The 17,928-nt window shown below is 43.5% G+C and overlaps 1 protein-coding gene across 1 annotated transcript in view; it reads left to right on the forward strand.

The window, feature by feature from the left end:
- Positions 1–17,928, forward strand: part of ABCA13 (ATP binding cassette subfamily A member 13) — a gene marked incomplete at its 5' end in the record, with an annotated part of 329,842 nt that overhangs the window by 66,907 nt on the left and 245,007 nt on the right. Inside the window, 13 exon segments of the mRNA XM_082473913.1 lie at positions 1,991–2,759; positions 2,763–2,816; positions 2,820–2,895; positions 3,351–3,885; positions 3,887–3,961; positions 3,963–4,723; positions 5,642–6,688; positions 6,900–7,680; positions 9,314–9,386; positions 9,390–9,581; positions 9,583–10,506; positions 10,510–11,288; positions 15,471–15,642. Coding sequence (XP_082330039.1) covers positions 1,991–2,759; positions 2,763–2,816; positions 2,820–2,895; positions 3,351–3,885; positions 3,887–3,961; positions 3,963–4,723; positions 5,642–6,688; positions 6,900–7,680; positions 9,314–9,386; positions 9,390–9,581; positions 9,583–10,506; positions 10,510–11,288; positions 15,471–15,642 — 6,238 coding nt within the window.

Consider the following 17,928-nt stretch of genomic DNA (forward strand, 5'->3'; position numbering starts at 1 on the left):
GGTGGTTTTGGTGCGAGCCAAAGTTTAAGCAGCACCCCACAACATCTGTCTAGACCCGGGATTCATCACTCCTGGGGAGACTTTAAGCTCAGCTGTTAATGGGTACAGGAGGAAGAAAAGGTGATGGACCCTCTGGCGAATCAGTCCCTTGCTCATGTTGGATTTATAATACCTCACTTTCCCGAAAGTCTCAGCTATTTAATAGCACAGAAAGATGGCAATGAAACTAGTCTGTATATGCTCCAAGGACATGTTTAATTTTATATTTGTAGACTCATAGCAGCTGGCACAGTATCTTTCATGATAGGGGCTAGGTAACTAGATGTTGACTTAATGAATGAATGAATAAGAATGGACACTAAGTACAGAGTTAATATTAAGAAAGCTGAGCTTGAAATGAGAAAACCCGGCCCATATTCCAGTTCCTGCCATACAATAGCAGTTTGAATTTGCTAATTAAAAAAAATCCTGAAATGTTTCTTTTCACATAGAATAGAAATGATGATGTTTACCTCAAAGGGCTGTTGTAGGCATGAACTAAGATTATAGTGGTGAAAGTGCTTTAAAAATTGTAAAGTGATATAAACGTGTGTGGCAATATCACTACTAGTAGTACTAGTTCTGCTTCGGCCCTTATTCATCCTACTATTACTACCCCATGACCTCTCAGATCCTAATGAAAAAGAAGATCATTTGCATTCTGCTCTACCAATACACAATTACTGACATAGTAGTTGTGCATGTATTTCTACGCAGGGCTGGATTTGAGTAAGGTTCATATTGAAGTCTTCAGAGTGTAGCTTTCTCTTTCCTGATAGGATTTTTTCCCAGGAAATGTTTTCGATGTTCCATGGTTCAGATTAGCCGCTGTCTGTTCTACAAATGACAATAAAGTAAATTAAGCCTGTATTTTTCCTGCTGTCAGATCTCAGCTGCGAGAGAGGAAAACAATTCCTTGCACTTGACCCATCCTCTGTGTAGTCTATGCCAGATTGTGTTACACAACACAATTACAGAGTTAAGGAAGTTTAGAAAGTAATTCACCCTTTAGGGCATTAAGAGCCAATACAGGTCAAAATCCTGTATCCACAATTCTGAAATCCGAAAAAGTCTGAAAATCAAAGCTTTTCTCAATATCGGCATTGAAACTCATTCTGCAGACGTTAAGTGTTAAGGGGTCTGTTTCCCCTCCCACTGAACCTGTTCAGAGGTGTCCCTGCAGAAGTGTTAGTGAGTTGATACAGGGCTGCCCCGGTGCCCCTGGTGGAGGGCCCATGAATGCATGTGTGATACGTGCACAGGCTCCCTTTCTAAAGTCTGAAACACACAGGCCCCAAGGATTTCAGAAGTGGACTTGTAGCTCCTGAGTCAGTCAGTTCTTCAAGTGAGGGCTCCTATTATAAGTGTGGGTTTGTCTTAATTGCTGAGCTGCTCCTTTGAGAACTCTTTGTATTTAAAAAATAAACCCCCGGAGGGGAAGTACGCCATCTAAAATGATGAGTTTCTGATAGTGGGAAGTATAGCATTGTTTAAAGAGCACTGCAGTTGCTTTCTAGAATGAGAAATCCTAAAACTTGTCCTTAGATCATACAGGGGTAGTTTCAAACCGTCTTGCAATTTGGACAACCTCTGTCACCAAGACGTTCTGAGATGTAATAAGGAATTGAATCCTAAGATGCCTCTGGCATAAACAACAAACTTATCTTTAATGATCATGCATATAAACTCACTGAGTAAAGTAACTTAAAATGCATTGTTTTTGGTGCAAGAAGCAGATTTTAAGCTAAATGTATGCAACTGCATTGTAGATTTCTATAACATTTTCAAATGTTCACATTAATCCCTGTTGGGAAAATATATTGCCTAGTAAATATTTCATTTATGTTTTACTATAAACAAATCCGAGTATTATCTAAAAATTTGATAAGTTGATTTTGTCTTGAATTCATTTATTTTTTCTGTTACTGCATCAGTTCTGTTAATATTGTAGGGTCTTAAATTTCACACAGGCACTTCTAATGATGGAAAAGAAGTTGCAGACACTTGAGGATGAGCAAATGAACTTCCTTTTATCTCTTACTGGATTTTTGGAGAAATTATTATTGCCCAATCCTTTCAGCTCATCCAGTATTCCCAAATTCCATAACCTCTCATCTCTCCCTGAGACGATTCTAAATACAAGTCATTTGTGGATAAATCATTTAGTGAGTTTAGAGAGAGACACACCTGGTATTGATACTCAGAAACTTCTGGAATTCGGCAAAGAAATGATTGAAAAAGTACAAACTCTTGAAAGTCTCTGGATAAGGAAGGAATCAAGAAATATCTTGAGATTTATGGAATTAATACTTTTTGGAATGAATCCCAAGATCCTGGCATTGTGGACGCATGGCACTTCAAAAGGAGAAAGAGCTAAACTGGGAATCTTGTCTACGCTTGTAAATTTTTCTGATCCAGAAAATGAGAGGATTCATAGTAAAAGCTTTAACTTTTCCCAGTTGTTCCATTCAGATTGGCCTCAGTCGCCAGCCAGGAAAATGGATTTTGTTCATTTAAGTGAAGTGATAATAAATAGTCTCTATGAATTAGGATTTCTGAGGCAGGAACAAGTCTCAGAAGCTGTGGGCACAGTCTATGCTATGAGGAATGCATCCGATCTTTTCTCAGCCCTTTCTGAACCTCAAAAGCAAGACATTGATAAAATTTTGACTCATGTATATCTAAATGTCTTCCAGGAAAAAGATTCAGCTTTACTTCTCTAGATTTATTCTTCATTTTACCAATATATTTATAAATTCTTGAGCGTTCAGAGGAGATAGTCTTTGCTATCTTTCCTTACGCAAATCTCAAAACACATTTTGGATATCATAAAGCAATTTAATTTCCAAAACATCAGTGAAGCATTTGCATTTTTTTCTTTTCTTTTTTTTTTTTTTATGAAGGAAACAGGAGAAGGAGATAAGGAACTTGTTATTAAGCAGCTAATCTCAATCTTGCCTGATATTGGAACGGATTTCAGGTGTTGAATATATGTATGTGGGTGCTTGAGTTTGGTTTTTTTTTTAAATTAATTAATTAACTAATTTATTTTTGGCTGGGTTTGGGTCTTCGTTTCTGTGCGAGGGCTTTCTCCAGTTGCGGCGAGCGGGGGCCACTCTTCATCGTGGTGAGCGGGCCTCTCACTGTCGTGGCCTCTTGTTGCGGAGCACAGGCTCCAGAGGCGCAGGCTCAGTAGTTGTGGCTCGCGGACCCAGTTGCTCCGTGGCATGTGGGATCCTCCCAGACCAGGGCTCGAAGCTGTGTCCCCTGCATTGGCAGGCAGACTCTCAACCACTGCGCCACCAGGGAAGCGCCAGCATTTGCATTTTTATATGATACAACAGGGTTTCTTGGGAGAATTTCTGAAGTATCTTACTGTCAACAGTTGCTTTCAATTTTTAACTTTTTGGAGCTTCAAGACCAATCCCTGATGTCTACAGAGGGCCCTGCAGAGGAAGTGATCCATGCTACTTTGACAGGTCTCAAGCAGCTCTTCATGGTGGATGATGGTTTTCATATTTCTTTATTTCAGTATGTGAGCCAACTCGCCAATGGCTCAGCAGAAGCCCTGCTGGGTAGTGAATGCTTTGTTCTGGATAATAAAAGCATTTCTTCCATGAATTATTCAAAAGATGAGGGGTCTTCATCTATTCGCCCATGGGCACACATCCTTTCAAACCTCTCAGCAATCGGCGGTGAGTTCTGTGAATTTACAGCCATTCACTGTACCATTTCGTGGCTGCAGATGTGGGAAAAAATCTGTGGACACATGACTCAAATATTTCAGCTGGACACGAATATTTTCACTCTTTTTCGTGTTGGTCTCACTCAGATTTTGGATGCACTGGAGTGATGTGAAAATTCCCAAAAGCTGCCAGGGAATATTTCCAGATGTGGAAAACAAAATGAACTCTACTTTGAAGCGTTACTTGGATGTTGAATATAATGATGGGGCCTTATTGTTCATTGAATATGTCAAATATAAATCATGTGAACGTTTACTTAAAAAATGTGACTGACTTTCTAAACGTTATACTTAATGCAGTCTTTGAAAAAGAAAAGGTACCAAAGTCTGAGATTTTATTAACTCTTTTAAATGATTCCACAAACCAAGTAAGGATGCTTATCAACAACTTAACAAGGGACTTTGATTTTGCACCTCAATCCAACTGGAAACATTTTACTGAATTAATTCTAAAACTCATAGAAATGTCAGATGAAATGCCTTGTCAGTTTCAAAGTATTTGGCTGCATTTGATAGCTCTGGGGAAGGAAATTCAAAAACTTGTGAAAGATATTTCCCCTAACATCCTGGAAAAGAACACCTCTTCTAAAACTGAAAAAAATTTAAACATAATTGCTACCAGTCCAAAGGAAAATGATATACACAACTTAGGCCGTTCATTTTATCATTTAGCTAGTTACCTTGCCTTCAATTTATCTCATGAGCTCCAAAATTCACCCCAGATAATTTCTCATGGATTAATGAAAGCCGTGGGTCTCAGTATTGAATTCGTGAGGGAGGCGTTCAATGCCCTGATGCCCTCAGTTTATCACGATATTCCACAAGAGCCAGATAATTTTCAAGTTTTAAAGAAGGTAACTTCTCTCCTGCGCACGGTCAAGGAAACAGACATACACCTGCTAGTAGACCAGCTGGAACAGATACGTGAAAGTCTGATGGATTTCTTTTCTTTTTTTTTTTAAACATCTTTATTGGAGTATAATTGCTTTACAATGGTGTGTTAGTTTCTGCTTTATAACAAAGTGAATCAGTTATACATATACATATGTACCCATATCTCTTCCCTCTTGCATCTCCCTCCCTCCCATCCTCCCTATCCCACCCCTCTAGGTGGTCTCAAAGCACCGAGCTGATCTCCCTGTGCTATGTGGCTGCTTCCCACTAGCTATCTATTTTACATTTGGTAGTGTATATATGTCCGCTTCCCACTAGCTATCTATTTTACATTTGGTAGTGTATATATGTCCATGCCACTCTCGCACTTTGTCTCAGCTTCCCCTTCCCTCTCCCTGTATCGTCAAGTCCATTCTCTAGTAGGTCTGCGTCTTTATTCCCATCTTGCCCCTAGGTTCTTCATGACCATTTTTTTTTTTTTTAGGTTCCATATATATGTGTTAGCATATGGTATTTGTTTTTCTCTTTCTGACTTACTTCACTCTGTATGACAGACTCTAGGTCCATCTACCTCACTACAAATAACTCAATTTCGTTTCTTTTTATGGCTGAGTAATATTCCATTGTATATATGTGTCACATCTTCTTTATCCATTCATCTGTGGATGGACACTTAGGTTGCTTCCATGTCTTGGCTATTGTAACTAGAGCTGCAATGAACATTTTGGTACATGACTCTTTTTGAATTATGGTTTTCTCAGGGTATATGCCCAGTAGTGGGATTGCTGGGTCATATGGTAGTTCTATTTTTAGTTTTTTAAGGAACCTCCATACTGTTCTCCATAGTGGCTGTATCAATTTACATTCCCACCAACAGTGCAAGAGGGTTCCCTTTTCTCCACACCCTCTCCAGCATTTACTGTTTGTAGACTTTTTGATGATGGCCATTCTGACCGGTGTGAGATTTCTTTAAGATCGTCAGTAAGTTAGGTACTGGCAGTTTGGGGGTCAGCTTCTTTGTTGACTTGATGGAAAAACTTGTCGACAGCTCACGTTCTTGGAGTATTTACCACCTGCTGAGGTTCTCACGCCTGCTTCCTGAAGAGGACACCGATGCCTCACTTGACGTGTACTATGTGCTCCCTCATGCCATGAGGCTCCTGTGGGGCATGGGTGACAAAAACATCATGGAGGCCCTCAAGGATGTCTGTAACTTCACACTCCTGCATGGCATAAGCCTTTCAGACGTCACCAAGGAAGACTTCGCTATTGTGATTGAAACTCTTTTGGACACAATTGAATTAATATCAGATCAACCAGGCATCCTTTCAGAGGCTTTAACTTGTCTTCCTGTGTTTTGGTGCTGGAATCACACAACTTCTGCATTTCAGCAGAATCCAAGGTCAGGAGCCTGTGATGCCCACGAGCTCACGTCTCCTTCCTTTTACAGCAAAGTGGCCAGTATCCTTGACCACCTCCACCTGTCTTCCCCAGGTGAAGACTCACAATGTTGGAATGAAAGCTCACAGGTGGAAATAACTAGGAAAGTAGCCTGTGTAATTCATGAATTAATGGATTGGAATTCCATTCTTCTAGAGCTGTCCAAAGTCTTCCATGTTAAAACTTTGCTTGTGAAAACTGTGCAAGAATTTTGGCATAAGGTGTTACCATTTGTCCCATTTTCTGGAAATCAAAGCAATGGCAGCATCTCTGAACTTTGTCCCAGTGGTTCCATAAAGCAAGTTGCTTTGCAAATCATAGAAAAATTAAAAAATGTCAACTTTACAAAAGCCACATCAGATGAAAACCTCCTTGATAAACTAGCTAGTTTAAACAAGATCCTTAACGTTGATGAAGGAACAGAATCATCTGTTAGAAATATTTCCTTACATTTGGAAAGGATAATAAACTTGCTTTCTAGGGATGAGAGCCTAGAAAATAGTACTAATTCTCTAGTCTCTCCATTCATGACATTTCTGAATGAAAACCTTACGGGTGGGGACTTCCCTGGTGGTCCAGTGGTTAAGACTTCGCCTTCCAATACAGGGGCTGTGGGTTTGATCCCTGGTCAGGGAGCTAATATCCCACATGCCTCTGGGCCAAGAAACCAAAACATAAAACGGAAGCAATATTGTAACAAATTCAATAAGACTTTAAAAATGGTCCACATCAAAAAAAAAAAAAATCTTAAAAAAAAAAAACCTTACGGGTGGTATTTTAGAAGCACTATCACGTTTTATTAAAAAAAGTGAAACAACTTACAACTTTGAAGAACTATGGCTTGAGTTTGAACAAATCGTGAAAGATCTAACCCATAACTTTAGTATCAGACCCCTGTTTTCTGAAATTAACAAAGAAATGCAAATTACTAATTCAGTGGCTCTCCAAAACCTAACTTTGCCACTTGCCCATTTTTTGGAAAGCCTGGATTCATCATCCTTGAAGACACTAGAAATCATTGAAGATTTTTTATTGGTCATAAAATACTGGTTTCATAAATATGCAAATGAAGATTACTCCAAAATGATACAAACATTATTTCTTCTTACAGCTAACAAGAGTTCAACTGATGATAAAGCTTTGTTGACTAAAGATATTGCTACCTTTTTGGGTTATCTCAAAAATGTTTCTAGAGAAGATAATTTTGATGTTGCCCTACTTCTTCGTCTGCTAAACCAAGAACAGCTAACTAATTTCTCAGTTGTTCAGCTGCTTTTTGAAAACTTCCTAATTAATTCAATCAACAACTTAGCTGAGAGTGCTCAAGAAGCAGCCTTGAATTTAAGTGATACCAACCTTCAAATAATGAATTTCATTAATCTCACCTTGAACCATACACAGTCAGAAAATGGTGAGAGAATCATTCTCCCTCCAAGAAGCATAGTGGATTTCATGGAACAGTTTTTGAAAACATTCTTCCCCTTTTTACTAAAGAAAAATTCTGGGGACAAAATATCTCTTCTGCTGAAAGACTTCCATAAAGATGTCATTGCAGGGATGAGGTGAGTTTACTTTTGCTTCATATAGTGCCTGTAGTTACACGTTACAATCCAGTTTATTTCCTGGAGTTTATAAGTGTCAATGACAGCACTTGTACCAACACCTTTGAATGATCTTTGAAGTGAATTTTGTCTTAATGAACGTTTTATAAAAATCAAGGTAAAATAACTTTGAAGATTGTCATCTAACTAGTAAATATATGTATATAAGCCTAGCCCCTGGCAATTAATCACTTATTATGTTTTATTACAGTTTTGGATTATGAAAATAATTATAAAATTCTACTTTATATGGAAATGAAAAATTGTTATTATATATGTATATGGATATATGTGATGGTCATATTTTGAATTAATGCATTAACTGTCTAATCACAAACGAAGGGCTTAAGTATTTTCATTCCAATAAATCTACTGATGTTTATATTTGGAATTGCTAAAACTCCAAAATTTTAAAACTCAGTCACATTATGTTTTTTCATATATTATTTTTTCATCCCTTTTGAAGCTTGCCAGTGAAAAGGCTGGAGGGAGATTCTACCTTATTCTGTGATGTCCGTATCAGTCAGGTCTCAACCTCAGAAGCAGAACCAGAGCAAAGACTTCATACAGGGATTGAATTGGCTTCCGCAGTTTTGGGGATGGCTGAGGGAGTCCAGAGTCAGCAGGGCAGGCTGTTGGGAAACAAGCTGGAATCCCACAGGCAGGAGCTGCAGGTTCCCATCCACAGGGGGCCGTTGGGGGGCAGGGTCAGGGCCGGGGCCGGGGCGATGGGGAAGGAGGTATCCAGCTGCGTATGCGGGGGGGCTCGCTGGGTCCGGGAGGTCCTAACCCTCTCGAAGACCTTGCGACTGGTGAGGTCAGACTTCCCCGGGGCAGCATCCCTTCTCCCTGACTTAAAGCTGGCTGACTGGGGTCTTCAGTCACATCTGATGAATCCCCTCCAGCAACACCTAGGTTAGTGTTTATGATGCTACAAAGTGGCTGTCATGCACTCTCATGAGCGAATCACCTGTGAAGCCCACCAGACCAGAAACACACAACAAAGGGGCTCTGGGGCTTGAATCTGGGGCTCGGCCCAACCGAGTTGACAAGTCACAGAGCCCCTGCCACGCTGAGTGGCTCGCTAGGTTTTGGAACATTCAGAAGGACGTTACCTCCTACACTGAGAATCACTTTATGGTCATTTCACGTTCCTTTCCTTTCTAAAAGCAAAGTGCATGGCTTTTTAAGTTGTTAGGTTTGAGGCATTGCAATGGATTTATACATGAAATCCATCCAATCTTTTCATTATTTGGCCACAAAACATTAATTGTCATCTGGGATGTATTTTAGCATTTCAGTATTTCAGTCAGTATTATCCTCCCATGATGCTACTGTAAAGCAAAAAAAATCACTACAGTTCACCCTTGAACAATGGCATGGGCCCAGTTATAAGTGGCTTTTTCAATAAATAGGTACTACAGTACTACCTGATCCACAGTTGGGTGAATCCGTGGATGTGGAACCACAGACATGGAGGCTGGCTGCAAAGGAAAGTCAGTTCCCATAACCTTCGGGTTGTTCAAGGGTCAACTGTGTATGTTTTCAATCTTTTCATTACTAACTGTGAAATTTAATAAATATATATTTACAGTTTTGTCCCAAAGCATAAAATTCTAGAAAATTTGAAACTGGATCATTTTCTTACCTCCATGAAAGAGGACAGATAGGTGAATACTTTTTCATCTTTAAAGGTAGCTGTGTATCACCTAATCAAAAGCTCATTTATGTTAGATGGTGGAGAATTTTATTTTGATAATCCTCGAGGACTGCAGTTCATGGGAGATTTATTCCACACTCTTCTAAGGGAAACCTCAATGAAAAATGAGACTGAAAATAATCTGAAGTTTCTTACAGTGGTGAATCAATCAGTTGCTTTCCCATATGAACAGTTCTGAGGACCTTTTCAAACTCAATCAAGATCTCAGGTCTGCTCTTCACCTCGTGAGAGAAATGTCAATAGAGATAGCACGTCTCATGGACACTCTTTTAAACTCTCCTATTAAGGACTTACGTGCCCTGTACCCTGCCCTCCAAGAAGTTATACTCGTTAATCTAACCAATTTGCTTTCCTTTATAAATAGTTCATCTCCCCTAAGAAACAGAGCAACGTTAGAAATTACCAAGCGCTTACTTGGTGTTATCTCAAGGGCAAGAGCGGGTGGAGAAAGTCGTGCCCTGGACCCCCTCTCAGAAATGTCTAGAACTCTGACCATGCTGGTGGACGATGGAGCCGAAATGAGAGGTCTTGCCACCTCCGTCACCTCCACCGTGCACCTTCTTAAGCTGGCCGAGAAAACTTCAAGAGAGGTGGCTGCCATGTTTGAAATGCCTTTCGGCTTCACAGCCAACAACACCATGAAATTCTTGGACACCCTTTATTCCATTTTACAACAAAGTGTTCGAGATGTTGCCAATGAAATGATTACTTTGAAAAAAGCAGATCGTTTAATATTTGAAAATATAGATGACTTGTTGATGCCATTTCTTGACTTGGCCTTTGGGATGATTGGAGTCAAACCTGCTGTTTCCCAAGACTCTGATATTTTCAATATGTCATCTAGCATATTCATATATGTGAACCAGTCCAAAGATATTTATGATATTAGGGAAGAAATAGTTGAATTTTTAACTTCTGTGAAAATCAATTTGGGAGACATGGAACGTCTCGTGGCAGCATTTAATAATGGGATCCAAATATTTCCTGTGGATTCTGTCAACTTATGGGAAGAAATCCTGGATTGCTTAGTTCCTATAGATAACATCATCAGTCACATAGACTTTTTATAGTCTAATCCAATTTCCACTCATAATTTGCCTCAAGATACAAAAGGGGAAAGAACTCATGAAGTGATCCTGTTTTTGCATGAAATACCGTCACGAAACAGCATGGAACTAGGGACTTACTTGAGAAAGGTGATCGACCTCACCTCAGAAGCGCTTTGGCATAAGTTAGGGAAGGACAACAAGGATGTTTTTAATCTGTTGCTGACATTGACTCCACATCCAAATGACCTTTTGAAAACCATCACAGCAGTTGTAAAGGCCTCCAGTGCGTTGAAAAGTGACAACAGAGGTGATTTGAGTAAAGCTTTGCTTTTCAGCACTTCTTTGATTCAGGACGTGACTCACCAACAACTCAGAGAAGCAGTCCAGAGCGTGTTAAGCAGTCCAGAGCGTGTTAACTCCTGTGGGTTGAAAAGTGACAACAGAGATGATTTGAGTAAAGCTTTGCTTTTCAGTACTTCTTTGATTCAGGACTTGATTCACCAACAACTCAGAGAAGCAGTCCAGAGCGTGTTAAGTAGAATAGCTCTCGTGAGTCAAGAGTTTCTCCTCAACAGCTCTCAGAAGACACACTCCTTGAGCACTTTGTTTCAGCACATTTTTGAAATTTTTATTAATGCAACCCCTGGAGAGAATAGCAGATCAAGAAAAGATGAGAAGACCAAGGAAGAGCTGGTTGACTTTCCTGACATCCTCAAACCATTATCACATTTTGAGAAATACCAGAAGGGATTGATTGCATTGGCTGGATACTGGCAAAAGGTCTCACTGATCGATCCCAGGTAATAAAACACTGAATTTGCTTCATTTCCCCCTGCAGTAACTATAAAACAGAATCAGGCAGGAATTGCACTGAACCAGGGTAAGCAGTCCTCCTTGAGCTCAGCCTTCCTTACACTCTGAAGCTGGCTTCCCCAGGGCATGGTTCATGCCCAGTCTCTTGTTGCTATTTGCCTCATTATTTGGCATTCAAATACGATTTGAATTTATTCTAAATTTCTCCAAAGTAAATTATTTTTTCAAAAGTAAAAACATCTTATTCTATTCACGTGCCCCAAGCCTAGGTATGTAACCAGTTTTTCTGTTTCCCTGCTCTGGCAGCCGAGGGTTCTGCTATTTGATATGCAGATAAAAATGTGAGGCCATTCACATCACACAGAAAACTGTGCTTTCAAGGGTAACTGCCCCCTGGACAGGGCCGGGCTTCTTCCCTCCTTAGATTCAACCCAACTCTGTGGTTGATCTATGTCCAAGTGCTGGCTGCCCACCCCGAATAGTAGGTCAGGGGAACCCTGCTCTTGGAAGGCCCAGCACTGTTGGCTGTCATGCTCCGGGGGTCATCTGCTGCCTTAGGATGAGAGCGTGTGCAGCCGTGTCCCAGACCATCCTCTCTGTGTGACAGTATGGTTCCGGTGGTCTGTGGTCTCTGAGCCCCACAGGGGGATTGAAGGTGAACCCTCACTCATCTGCCAGGTAGCCTGACTTATTCTCTGTTAGTCCTGTTGCCACACGGCTGCACCTTGAATCCACTCCTTTTTAATAACCTGGAAGGATTTCCTTGGATAGTGAAGCATGTGTCTGTTGGCACAAAGAACTATTGGTGCCTTGGAATTTGAATGATGGCTTTCAGAGCCTCATTGTTTCTGATCCTAAACTGTGTTTGACTTGACACTCGGCTCTGAATTTTCATTTGAGCTGGAGGTGGTGCTGGCAAGCCCTGCTCTTCACCAGTCCTGGCTTTCACCTGATGTTTCCAGTTCTCCACAGAGCGGATTTACACCGTGACCCCAAGACTGGAACCTAGTGGGCTGTGAGCTGACTGGGTGTAGTCGCCACCCCAGTTTTTAAATTCGCAAGGCTTGGTGCCCAGTTTCATTCTACTTTAGTGATTACTTGCTTCCACTCTTTCTCCTGTTTTCACTATTCTTTGATCATGGCCTTCTTGAATGAGGAAGATACAAAAAGTCTAAAACAGAAAATCCCCCTGTTGTGGGTTTAGGGTCAGACTAGCCTGATTTGGATGTGAGTTTTGGTTCTACTCTTCACTAACTTTCTGAATCAAGGCAAATCCTTTAAACTTTCTGAACCTCCCTTTATTTGTGTATAAAACAGGGATAACAGTGATACCTTTTGGGGGTATGGTAAGGATTCTACAGTAAAATAAACTTAAGCTATGCATTTAATATGCATATTAATTTGGGTTTCAGACATGAAGCATATTAGGGATAAAACAGCAACCACAGACATCTAGGCAAAAACATTAGCTTAAAATTAAAATAATAAGAACAACAACAACAAAACTCCTAAAAAAGTAGAAAGGTCCATTAATATTCTAAAGATTTACTACAAGTTCCCAGATGGCAGAGGTCAGGGATCTAGAGGGAATTTGGGCAGAATTCATTCTTCCTGCCTCTGCTTCAGTGCCTACAGTTACACAGAGAAGAGAAGCTTGGTCGCCCCAGACCTACATCCGCTGCTTTTGTCCCAAGGAACCCTCTGGCCCTTTGTCACCTCCCCGCTCGCTGTTCGGGCCTCATTCAGAAGCGAGCGTCACCACCCGTGTTATGTCCCGTTAGAGCCCAGCCCCCTGTGGAAGTGAGTGCCGCTTCTAGGCTGTTCCTCAGTCCCTAAATCTATCATAGCACTAAGGCCAGTGAGCTGCAGGGGCAACGGGGGTCAGAAACAGAAGGCGGTACCTGCCTCTGTTCCCTCCTTGTGTCTGAAGCCTTTGCAGCAAGTCCCCGGTGAGGGGTGGGGGACATGCACCCCACCCCCGGAGGCCCTCTACCCCCGTGTGAGGTGGTGGCCCTGCAGCCTCACCCGGGAGCTGGTTGGAAACTCAGGATCCCAAGCTGCCTCGTACCTGCCCCGTCACAGCCTGCGATGGGCCACCAGGCGGTCCTTAAGATGCGAGGGTTTGTGAGCCGTCTTCTGCACCATGTTCCTCATCTCAGAGGCTGAGAGACCAGGGCCTGGGGCAGCTTTGCTGAGCAAGGCCGGCAGTGGCCAGTGGTGGCCGCACAGGGACCGTCAGATCCGACTCTTCCTTCCAGGCCCACAATCCTTGGGGCACAACTAAAATGCCGTCATTAAAATCCCACAATTCACTCAAAGTCTATATATAATATTACCTGATGGTGATTAATAAATGGCCCTACACATCATTATGGTTTTCTTCTGGCCAGAAACAAAAATTACATGTAAGCTCGTCTTTCTATGGGGCTAAAACAATTTGCTAATAACTATTTCCCACCCCCAATTATTTTCCCCTTCAGCTATATTTTTTTCTAGTTGAAAAAGTAACTTTATGTGGTGTGTTGTTTGGAGTAATCCTTTGCTCTTGTATCTGGCTTCCCTAGAGGATTTTGTATAATTCCACCTGACCTTCAAAAGCGCCAAATGGCTTCCTACTCTCTTCATGCACAGTTAACTGCCGTAACTGTAAAGAAACTAGTTTTCATCACCTCAAGCAACCCAGCGCCCTGTCCATACGTGCATTTAGTCACTGAGCTTGCTTGTGTCCTGATAGGTACACTCAGCTCCACCACGCTGAAGTTTCTGAATTAACGCATGAGAATTGCATTCTTTAAGGACTGGCTGGACTCCCAAGACACAATAATCCAGTGAAGGAAAATTCACGTTTGCCGAGGGAGGTGGCCCTGCTAAGCCCTCAGGTGTGTTGAACTAAACAGGATTGCTCTGTGGTCACGTCAACACCACAGCAGAACGAAAAGTTAAACGTTTTTTTAGAAAGTTTCATTCTTCCTCTGAGGAGAGTAAATTTAGAACAACATGCTGTAGAAACATTGAATTGCATATAAAATAATAAAACTTCGCTGTGGTCCCTGGAAGCCGCGCTGCGGGCTGTCCCAGCATCCAGGTGCCTTCTCCAGTGCGGTGATGTTTTCCCAGACCAGTGATGCTGCCGTGTCCGCCCCAGCAAGAGAGCCCAGGGCGGGGTGACTCAGCGTGATGTCGAAGGGGGTGGCCCGCTGAGAAGCCAACAGGCCTTTGTGTTTTTAAAATCTATCTCCAGGGCTTGTCAAGGATATTTATTTTCAGGGAATGTCCTTGGGCAGCTGTAGCCTTAATTAGTCGATGTGGCCCACAGTAAAAAAAAAAATTTTTTTTTTTCTTTTCGAAGTGCTTCCCAGATAATGTTATTTATATGTTCAGTTGTGTCTGATGTTTGGGATGGTTTTGAGTTTTGTAAGGAATATAGAAACTCATCTGAGGGAGGAACAAAAGCCATGGGGGGCTTAAGATGGGACAGTTCGTGAGCTGCTCTTCTGGACCACGTTCCTAATCTCAGAGGCAGAGAGACCGGGGCCTAGGGGGTTAGAAAGATAAGGGTTAAAGCTGTGAGCTGCTGAGCCCTTTACATCAGTGGCGTTAGGACCTAACTCTGCAGAAGAATTCAGCTCTTCTGAGCCAGGGCAGCTTACGACAAAGTTGGTCGGGAGGCTTTTTTGCCACATTACCGGAGCGGGCTCCATAAAGACCAACACACACAGGTGTATACACACAAGTACACCTATGCACGCATGCGAACACAGAGACTTGCGCGCGCGCATACACACACACACACACACATACTATGGCGCTCCAGGAGTCTGTTTAAAGATAAGAGTCTTCCTTATGTAAAGGTGGGTTCCCGTACCCACGTGGAAAACGTAAGAATCCCCACCTGGCTTCCTCCTTTCTCTCTCACACTCTGATCATGTACCTTTGCATTTCGAGAGGACGGGCTCAGACAAGAAGAGAGAGCCTATGTCACGTTTGTTGGCAACAAAATGACGCTCTGAACGAAAACAGGAGACCTGCCATTTCCTAGGCTGTGTCCTTGGATGTCTGTGGAGCGAGTTGGCCCAGCAGGGGAACGGTTCATTCACGAGTGTTACGACATGTTCTCGCACAGAGAAGCAGATCCTCACCTTTAACGTCGCTGTCTGTTTCCCCCTAAGTGCCGTGGAAGCGTGTCGGGCTTTCCCGCAGCCTCCGGAGCCCCAGGACCTCGAGGTGACTCTGTGGAGAGTGGAGATGCTGGTCCAGCGTGTGCTCATCCTTCTTGCAGGTGGGCTGCTTGGGGAGAAGGGCTGCCCAGTGCCCCTGCCGGGCGGGCAGCGAGGTGGTCAGGTGCCCCTGAGTTTCTCTTGGGCTCAAGCGCAGCCTTCTTGCTGGTTTCCAAGGCCCTGAGTCTCCCCAGCCTCCCCACCCCCGGGCTGCGACCTTCTCCAATCAGCTGAACGGCCCTTCCCTGCCCCGAGCTCAGCTTCTGGGCTGTGTCTCTGCTCCTGGAATGTGCTTCCCTGTGTTTGTGGCTTGACCTTCAGCTGTGCCCTACGGCTAGAGCCGGGCATCTCTTCTAGAAGGAATGCCTGCATCCCCTTCGCTGGCAGTGACCTTGAGTTGACCTCTATCGAATGCAGTGTTAATGCTCCTATTTCTTTTTTTTTTTTATGGATATAGGAAACAAATTTATTTAATAACTAATAAATATTACGTTTAGTGGTATTACAGAGAACTACAGTCTATGGCGGATATCCAAACGCTGAATAAAAGTGGGTGAACGTTAGTATTAAGTATTTGAATAAGGTAACAGTCATATCTCCCAGCAAGGTTAACAGCACTACCAGAATCACGTGAAGAAATTGCCAACTTAAGCATTTGTTTTGCTTCCCAAATGTGTTATTTTTTGTAACACCACTCATAGGATTTGTATAAGGTATATGATGCATGTAAATGTATTGATATTTCTTTTATTTGCAAGAATGACTCACTGTTAGCAGCAGATGGGGCCATGAACACACACCCATAACATGGCAACAGCTACAAGCAACGTGGGCTGATTGGATGGAGACCGCTTCTCTCTTGACTTCAACCTTCAGCTCCACGTGTCAGCAAAACCCTACGGAGCAAAGCTCAATGGGATTCTGGCACAGACATGGTAAATCAGGGCAAGTGCAACTAACTCCTGTACCAGAACTAGCTCGCTCTCACTGATTGCCGGTCTCCTGCCTGCTGTGGCCGACCTTTGATGAGTCCTTTGCCTTTTACCCTCTTCCCAGTGCTGACTAGTTCCCATTCACTTGCTGAGACCTCCTGAGCTCCGAATGCTGCTTCCCTCTAGGTGTCCCTTCTCAGGCTTCCCCCACACACTTCCCTAATGCTCCTATTTCTTAATTCTCCCCGCTCCCCCGGCGTCAGTCTTCCTTGAAGGCAGCATCCTTGTCTCCCTCTCCTGCGTGTGCCCAGTGCCTGGAGTAGAAGATCGTTCCACTGACCGGGGCTGGGTGACCCATGCAGTGACCCGAGTCCCAGAACACGTTCTCTAAAATCCTGGCACTCAGTGCTTGTATTTTAGTTTTTTGTGGCCCTTCCTGCAGTCGTCTGCCGCTTCACTGAGAGCAGGATCTGTCACTCATTCAGTTCTGTCTCCATGATACTCAGAGTAGAGTCTATGCTAGTGACTCATTAATACTTATATTGTAAGTGAGTTCACTCGTTTGAGATCCTGCTTGTCAAATCCACTACTACAGATTTCAGTGAAATTTCCTCTTCATGCCATTGCTGAAGGAAAGTGCCATGAGTTGCCTTACAGGGCTGATGGGTGATTTTCAGGACTTTCTCTAAGGTGTAAACTCTGAGTCCGTAGACTGGACCAGCACTGCTGGAGTAATTCCGCTCGTGCACGTGTGTTGCTGCCTTTTCACGCCTGGTCTCCTGAATGAGGCTGCAGAGAACCCACTCGGTGCTGTCGGGCCTGAGGTCCCTGAGAGCAGGGGCAGCAGGAGTGCTGGGGAGATGGGTGTGAACGCAGAGGGGGACACGGGGAAGCCAAGGGTGGGCTGATTAGGAAAAAAGAGGACCCGGGGTCAGTGGAGCGGGCTGTGAGCCCTGGGCCCTGCGTGGAGCCCGCCAGGCTGGCCCTGCACCCGTCCCAGGTGCATCCGAGACACCGTCTCATTCTGCTTCCTCCTCCTGACTTACTCTCAGGCGGTTGTTATTATCTAGATAGGTGTTACTTCCTCTGGGAAGCTCTTCTTGGCCTCCACTCCTGGGGTCAGAGGCCCTGCATTAGGCCCCTTGGCTGTGCCCTGTGGGGCGGCCGGCCCGTGGTCTCCTCACGACCTGGCCTGCCTGTTGATCAGCAGAAACCCAGCGTGTGGGGACTGGAGCACAGGAGCTGCTGGCAGATGTTTGCTGAATGAAGGAATGAGCACATGCCAGGAGCCCTCACTGCTTGTATCTCTGTTCCCTGGGACTCCTGCCTGTGTGGGATCCGTGGGGTTTTACACTGATGTCCTGGCGGGAATGTCCGGCCACGGCCAGGAGCGGATGGGCCCAGGTGTGTCACTGAGCGGGTGTGCGGGGCTGGAGGACACCGTGGAGAGCTTGCTCGGGACCCAGGGCAGGCGCGGC

This window comes from Balaenoptera physalus (genome assembly GCF_965194825.1).
Source record: "Balaenoptera physalus genome assembly, chromosome: 8".
NCBI lineage: Eukaryota > Metazoa > Chordata > Mammalia > Artiodactyla > Balaenopteridae > Balaenoptera > Balaenoptera physalus.